This window comes from Hibiscus syriacus, unplaced genomic scaffold (genome assembly GCF_006381635.1).
Source record: "Hibiscus syriacus cultivar Baekdansim isolate YM2019G1 unplaced genomic scaffold, ASM638163v2 tig00110429_pilon, whole genome shotgun sequence".
Classification (NCBI taxonomy): Eukaryota; Viridiplantae; Streptophyta; class Magnoliopsida; order Malvales; family Malvaceae; genus Hibiscus; species Hibiscus syriacus.
Window position 1 is genome coordinate 3,044,906 of NW_024062733.1, and position 8,361 is coordinate 3,053,266.

The following is an 8,361-nucleotide window of genomic DNA, read 5'->3' on the forward strand; positions in this document are numbered from 1 at the left end:
TTTGACAATCAGTCGCCCCTTCGTTATGAATTTGAGCTTGTGTTATCTTGAGTCCAATATCCCTCACTGTGAAGTTGAAATTGGCTCTGAAACTTGGAAGCCCCTTAGTCGTGAAGTTGAGCCTCAAATGGCACGATATCCTCCGTCGTGGAGTTGAAATCGTGGATGTGCGGGTACGATATCCTCCGTCGTGGAGTTGAAATCGCGGATGGCCCCTTCGTCTTGAAGTTGAAATCCAAGTATTGTATGTTGCGGGTGGTCATGATTCCCTTCGCCGTGAAGTTGAAACCGTGGATGACCCCTTTATTGTGAAGTTTGGCTTCGAGTTAGATATCATCCGTCGTGAAGTTAAAATCTACTCTCGAGCAAATTGTGTCGCTTTGAGTTCAATATCCTTCGCCGCGAAGTTAAAATTGACTCTAGCTAAAACCTGAAAAAGTTATGCATATATGTGATGCTATGGATGCAATGCTCTTAGGTGTGCCTAAAATGCATATGCAACATATGTTATCTTGGGGCTCTGGAGGGAAATCTCGATCTCCGATTGCCTGTCTAGAATCTTGATTCTTGAATCTTCAAATTCTGATCCCTGATCTTGAATTCTTCAAATGTTCAAATATGATGTGTACATTCTATTTTTTATTTGAGAAATGCTTCTCGACCATCTCAAGTATGTGTCTGAGCTGAATGTAACGGTTCAGATAATGCTTCAAGAGAAATTGTCTCGAAAGAGATAGAATTCGTTTCAAGGGAAACGATCTCAAAGATATCTGTTGTTTCATGAAAATCGGTCTCAAGGGAAACAAAATTTTGTTTTAAGGGAAATAAATTTGAAGATTTTGTATTTCAAGAGAAACTGTCTCAAGGGAGACAAAATTTGTTTTAGGAGAAATAAATTCAAAGATTTTGTTTCAAGGGAAACTGTCTCAAGAGAGACGAAATTTGTTTCAAGAGAAACTGTCTCAAGAGAGACAAAACTTAGTTCCAAAAGAAATTGTCTCAAGGGAGATGAAATTTGTTTCAAATAAAACATATTCAAATAATTTGTTTCAAGGGAAACTGTCTCAAGATAGACAAAATTTGTTTCAAGGGAAATGTTTTCAATGTTTATGTTTCAAGAGAAACTATCTCAAGGGAGACAAAATTTTGTTTCAAGGGAAACTATCTCAAGCGAGATAAAATCTTCTTTTTAAAAACAGTCTTGAGTGAAATGGAATGCCTTCTTTCGAGTGAAACAGTCTCAAGTGAGACAAAGTCTATTTTAAGAAAATCAATCTCAAGTGAGATAATCATATGCATTAAATGAGACTGTCTGAAGCGAGACAAAATTTATATTGGAAATGTTGAATCTGAAGATGAATGTCGATCTTTTAATCTGTCGAGTTGGTTGAAGTATGACTTCTTGCTGCTGAGTTAAGCAACCACCATCAATTTTTACAAACTCTTTTGAATCAAGTATCTTTCGCCTTGAAGTTGAAACTTGAATCTAAAATTACAAAACTTATGTATGTGAAAAAATAATAAATATGATGCTCTAAAATGTATGCATAATGAATGAGTTCTTGTTTTATTCCTTGGACAGAATCTCATTTTTTCCCTGTTGGTTCCTACATGTGGAGGAAAAGCCTTCGGAAGATCTGATCGTTTGCATCAGGATTTTGAATCCCCGGAGATGCTCCAATATTCAATGTTGAATCTCCAAAAATGCCCCAACATTAAAAGTGCCCCTATTGTTCCTCATTTCTTGCTTCAACATTAATTCTAAGCATGAGATTACTGTCTGAGACCCACATGTCATTTACCAAGATCCACTCTAGAGAGATTGTCTTGTTTGAAAAAATGCTTCTCTTTTATTTTCAAAGTTCTGAAAATATCAATTAAAAGAGTTTCGAAAAATGTTTAATCTGAAGTTTTGAAAATATTGCCCCTTTCACGGTTTTACAATTGAGACGAATTATAAAATTAGAGTTCATTGGATATCAAAGAATTAATTACAATGTTAATACTTCAATAAATTATAGCTATTTGACATGTGCCAAGATAAAAGCTATTTTTGAGAAATGGTTAAGTAAGGAAAGGATAAAAAGTCTCAGGTTATTGTGTTTGGTCAAAAGTTTGGCATTTTTTGTTTATTTGATGCTCAAAGGTTTGATGGGGTACCTTGTATGCTTCTCTACTAGAATTTTTCTCCGACTCCCAACTTTCATGGTCATACTCGGATTATGCGATGCCTTATCAAGGAATTTGTGCGATCACCTCAGCTGCCCAATTTTCGTATTCGAGCCGCCTTTTCAGGTTTTCAACTCGAATCCTCTTTTGGTTTCAAGACGTCATTCGTAATTTATGTCTTGAACCCCCTTTGTTATTTTTCTCTATCATACATTAATTACACTGTTTTTTTGCAAATAACGATTAGTCCTGATGGGCGGGATGAAATCTGAAGATAGTCTCTTCTGTTTAGAAATCCATGTATGATTAGAAGGGACTTTTAAGGCATGTAACGTAGGTCATGGTTCATGGTTATAAAAGAAATGGATAAAAGTCTCAAACAAGTGTTTAAGGGTGATTGAACCAAGGATCAATTCATTCTGATGTCTTCAATCATATCTTGCTCAATTTGAATCTGCTCGTGTGTGTGTCTCTCTTGATGCTCTATGATCTTCGAGTGGAGTGATTCAGTAATTCATAAATGATTGTGCTTGATCAATCTCATTTGATGCTCTATGATCTTCGAGTGAAGTGGTTCAGTGATTTGATCAATCTCATAGTTTGAATCTCGATGCATCATTTGAATCGAGAGAATCTTTGCATATGCATATTATCTTCTTTTTTCTTCAATTTTCCTTTTTTCTCTTTTTATTTTCTCTTTTCTTTTTTTTTCTTTTTTTTCTCTTTTTGTTCTGATTGAATCTTCGCACTTGGCATTTGGTTCACCTTTGGGTATCTCATCTGAATCAATGTCTTCACTCATGCGAGCAGATTTTCTCCACCTTGCCCCCAGTGTGGAGGGTGATCCTTGGTTAGGGTTTAATCATAAGAAAAAAACTATTGGCTTAAAAGGGGACACAAGGGATATATATTTTCTCCTGTTGTGAAGGGGTAAAGAAATAAAGTCGTTCATCATTTCATACATAGAAGCTTTCACAGAAGAGGTATCCCCAGGGGGATAGATTTTTAGGATTAATTTTATTCACATGAAAATAGTGTAATTAATGCATGGTAGAATTATTTCGAGTGAATTCTTCTTTCTGCTTCTTTCCCCCAACATGTCTCAATGTTCAGGCTCCCTGCGAGATGCCCCAAGTTGTGTCTTAGAATAATGCTCATGTTCAAATGAACAACTCAATGCCTTGGGTTTTAATGGTATAAAAATGTCAATTTTGAGTCTAAAAAGACAATGATGTGACTTTATTGACTCAAAGAAAAGTATGGGCGTATCAAAAAGATAAAGGCATTGTTAAAAAATTTCAAAGGGAGGTAATGTCAAAATTTTGTCTTTTTGGTAATGACCATGAGTTATTTTGGGTAAAGAATCAAGGTATTTTATTTTGGGGTTTGAGATAGGATAAGAAAGGTCTAACCTTGTCATTTGTCAAAAATCCATAATTCTTAAAGAATTAAAAGAATCCTTAATTCATTTAATATTCAAAAAACTAAAGATTAAGATTTGTTCAATTGCTCTACCTTAGAAAGTAACATAAATTCAATCGTTTAAAAGATTAAGCGAACATGAAAGATCAAAGACGTGTTCAAACAAAAAAATCCTCTAAGTGCAAATGATATATACAATGCCCCTTCTTCGGCTGTCCGTGCCACTGAACCCATCAGGTTTTGGATCTCGCGCTTCAACGCCTTATAGTTCTCAAAGAAATGTTTGGAGCATCCTATGTTGCAACTGCAAACAGCTTCAACATCGTATCCCTTAGGATATGTGGACTATTTTCTCAGATCATCTTGGCAGGCTTAGTCGTACAACCAGCTGATCGAGCTCATTCGTTATGATTTCAGTTTTTTCTTTTGATGTTACAATCTTTCTTCCATGTGGTGTCATGTGGTTAAAACCACTTCATCGAATTCTCCATGAAGAAATTTCATGTTTATGAAAATGCTTAAAAATGAAATGTAGATGCAAAATGCAAAATGCAAAAATGCATGAAATGTTCGAGGCATTGATCCAAAAACATGTCTGTTATTGTAAATAACCTTTATTGGGACAAAAGTGTTTTATCTTTTAAGAGACAATAAACATATTTAAAGGTACATCCGGACTAAATCCTCTAGACCCGAACAGGTTGACTAGTCATTTGCCTTCGTCTTTCACCGGTTGAATAACCTGTTGAACCACTCTGGCCTCTCTGGATGAACCGTGAAAATGTTGAGTTGTTTTTTGTACTGGTTCCCAAAAAGTATCGAATGACTACATCTTTGGCTTTCATCCTTTGCTGAATCGGAAATTCCATTGAAATCCTCCATCAAAGGGATTATCCGAAGTTCATTTGCTTGTTTCTTGAATTTGTCGAAAGTGACTTGTCATCTTGTTCTTGTTGTCTTTGAATGGACTCTCGAGGTCAGTAACCTTTTTCTCGTCTTGCCCCTGCCACCTTTGTCAACCCATTTTTGAAAAGTTAACTTTTGATGTACTTGATTATGGGCACCATGTCTTCTTGATTGAATGTGACACATAGTTGTCTTGCAAATTGTCCTCATTTTCTTTCTGAGTCTTTTCTGACCATAGCTAGACCCCTGCGTTTTTCATCTCTTGTATTACAACCCCTTTGTCCATTAATGCAAATTATTTATGGTTAACGAACACGTTTTTTTTGTGTGGATCAACACCTCTTTTGAATGATGCAGATGATGGAAATAAAATAAAAGAGAGAAAAATTGAAAAGAGTTAGTAAGGTAAAGATAATAATAATGAAAATAAAAGGTCCTACCTCACATGATATCTACCCCACATGCTTTAATTCCTACCCGGACATGATCTCTATCCCGCATGCTAATTCCACACAAATCCTAACCGCATATTTGTCTAGTTCGCATGCTTTGAACAGAAAGTAAAGCATGAAACAAAGTAGTCTAGGGTTTGGAATGAGGTTTTGGGGTGGGCTCTAATTCTCCATAGCCTCTCGGTTTAGGTTCTAAAAAACGGGACTCGAGTTCTCCTTGCTGGTACCCCCTTGGGCTTACCAGACCCTTAGTCCTAAGCCCATTACAAGCTTATGTGGACTAAGTTAAACTCGAGAGGAAACATTCCCTTATGCCCGCACGGTGAATAAATTCACACGAAGACATAAGGTATATGAATCCCGAAGGCTACTTGCTAGGCCCGCACAGTGAATAAATTCACACGAAGGCGTCGCTTTCACCCCCACTTAAAAGGGTTCAGAGCTCGGGTATAAAGCTAGAGATGGAAACTTTTTCAAAAATCTAAAATCATTGAAAAACCTTCAGTACAACTATTTACTTGAAAAAAATAATCAATGATAAATAATTGGAATCGAATAAATAAATTAAATTTTAAACTTGTAATTTTCGCTAAAAAAAGACAACCGAAAATTAATTTCGGCCTGACTCACTTACCTGTCCCCAGTCGAGTCGTCAAGCTGTCATAACCGTCTTTCGGTTGGGCCCCGAAATTGGGCTTCGACTTGAAAATGTGGATTGGAGTCACCACCGACCATTTTAAAACGAATTTAGGTGGGTCGGACACTATCTTACTTAATCTGCGTTTTTACCAGAAATGTGTCGGGTTCGGGAGTCGGTTACGTTCAAGGAAGGATTAGCACCCTTGAACCGCCCTTTCGGTACCAATTAATTTGTCGGTTGTCTTAGTTGCGAAAATTCGAAATTAAAATTAAAATTTAACATACCCGATTCAAATTACTTACAATTGATTGATTTGAATACCCTTAAAAGATAAAAATGTTAGATTCGTAGCGGAGTATAAAATCGAATTAGGATAGCAAGTGTGCAAACGTGAGAATAATAAATAAAACAAGAAAAATGGAAAATAACAAAACACGTAAAAAAATAAAAAAAATAATAAAAATAAACAAAATGAATAAAATGTCAAAAAAAGACACAGATAAAGGAAAAAATTTAATGGAGTAAAAAAAGGTAAAAGAAATTAAAAAATGAATAAAAATAATGTGTACTATAAAGTAATATTTACTAAAATAAATAAAAATAATAAATATATAATACTAAGTAAAACAAGTAAAAAATAAAGATATACATGATATTAAGAAAAAAATAGAAAAAAATAAAATAAAGTAAAATTATAATATATATAAATAAATAAAAACAAAAATAGAATATTAAGAAAAAATATATATAAAAACGTATAAAATATAATATTAAGAAATATATATATATACATAGCAAATGGAGAAAAATTAATACATCTATACATATATATATATATATATATATATATATATAATGATATAAGATATATATAATAAAAATAATATAATATAAATAAATTAAAAAAGAGGAATATAGTAAATAAATAAAAAAAATATAATTAAAAATATATATATATGAGATGAAATTAATATAAAGTAAAATTAAAGGGTAAATTTCAAGGTAAATTAAAGATTAAGATTGACTTAGGGGGAATATTAAATATTTTTTTTAAAAATGAACATGCCTCAAGAGTAGATCTAGATTTGAAACTTCGAAACCTACCCCTTTTTGGTCATCGGCGCAACCCACGCTTTGGGTTATTCGAACTAAATCTCAAGAAAAATAATATGCATATGTGAGAAATGAACGATTCAATGTAAAAAAAATGTTACCTTTTATTTCCTTTTCGAATCGTTTACAATAGCTTTGTCTTTGTATTTTTTCGTGCTTTCTTCTGTGTCTTGTATGTAAATCTGTGTCTTACAAATGGGGAGGATTACATGTATTTAAAGTGAAAAAAACTAACTATTTTTAGAATCATATTAACAATAGAATCCTAATGCAACTAGACTCCTTGCTCGGTTATTGCACGTTTGTTGGTGTGGTTGATGCTTTAAAAGATATGGTGGTGGAATAGTCCTCTTAGAAGATGAACTCTTACTAGTTCTATTTTTTAAGAAAATATGTGTCTACAGTGTGACACCATATACTTAGGTAAATAAAATTAATTCAAAATATCAATAGAGAAAAATAAAAATGAATTAAGAATAAAAAAATATAAAATTAACATATCATACTATATTAGTATTGTTAAAATCATAACTAAAATTAAATTTTTACAATTAATTAATCGTAAAATAATCTTTGAATTTCTTAATATGTACTTAATAAAAATAATTTAATTTGTGAATTTTACGGTAGAATTTTCAATAATTGACCAAATGAAAGAACAGATAAAAAAAGTTGTAGTTGAAACACGTGTGCTTCATGAACCCTATGTGGGAGAGGTATACAGTTGCAAATCATGACAAGTGTCAGTTCAGCTCCGTGCCCTGTTACGTGGCTCCCGAACCTCGTCTTGTTTCTTATATAAATCCCCATCACATTGCTTGCTTCTACTCCACTAACCAACTCTCGAGTTGACAAAGAGATTCCTTATCAACGAAATCATGGCTTTTAGATCAACCGTGAGTCTTCCTTCCTTTATGTTTATTATTTTTATACTTTGGGGTTTAGGTTTTTAGATTGATTTGTGATGATGATCATTGATCCCAGGGTTGTTTGAAGCAGCTTATAACCAATCATTTGCGGGGAAAAGCGACGTATGCGACCTCAACGCCACCCAGACTGAAATCCTACGCACCGACAGCTGATCATTTCGGGCACTCTCCGCCAAAGAAAAAGGGGGATTATGTGGCCATCTATGTTGCTGTTGGCATGATAGCGTTGGCAACCACACTGGGGGTTCACACGGTGGTGCAACAGGTGCAGAACTCGCCGCAAGTGCGAGTTAACAAGGAAAGGAGGGAGAGTTTACCCGAGATGGAGGAGCCGGAACGAGTGGTGGATGAGGCTCACAAGTTCCTGAAGCAGTCCTTTAGGAAAGTTGCGCATGTTCAGAAGAGCGACGATGACTATGCCATTGAGGATCCCACACGGGCTGATATGTTCGCCGTAACACCAAAGTGATGTTTATTTTTACAGAACTAAAAGGTCTACATCTCTAAGCATCTGCAGTAGAAGAGATAGATCAAAAGTCTGTAGTCTGTAAGAAGAAGACTGTTTGTTTTTTAACGTCTGTAGACTGCTAAAATAAACTAAAATATAAATAAACTGATTTTTTAAACTTAAAAGAGTTTTGCAATACTGAGATTTAAATAATTTTAGTTTTACAATACTTAAATTTAAATAATTCATACAACTACAATAATAAATTTTTTAGAAAAACAA

At 34.1% G+C, this 8,361-nt stretch overlaps 1 protein-coding gene across 1 annotated transcript; it reads left to right on the plus strand.

Moving 5' to 3' along the window:
- The first annotated feature begins 7,580 nt into the window (after positions 1 to 7,580).
- On the plus strand, positions 7,581 to 8,100 carry LOC120124772. Its single transcript, XM_039143351.1, has 2 exons — positions 7,581 to 7,598; positions 7,687 to 8,100. Exons 1-2 carry the CDS (start codon positions 7,581 to 7,583, stop codon positions 8,098 to 8,100), a joined length of 432 nt encoding a protein of 143 aa, XP_038999282.1.
- The last annotated feature ends 261 nt before the right edge of the window (positions 8,101 to 8,361 follow it).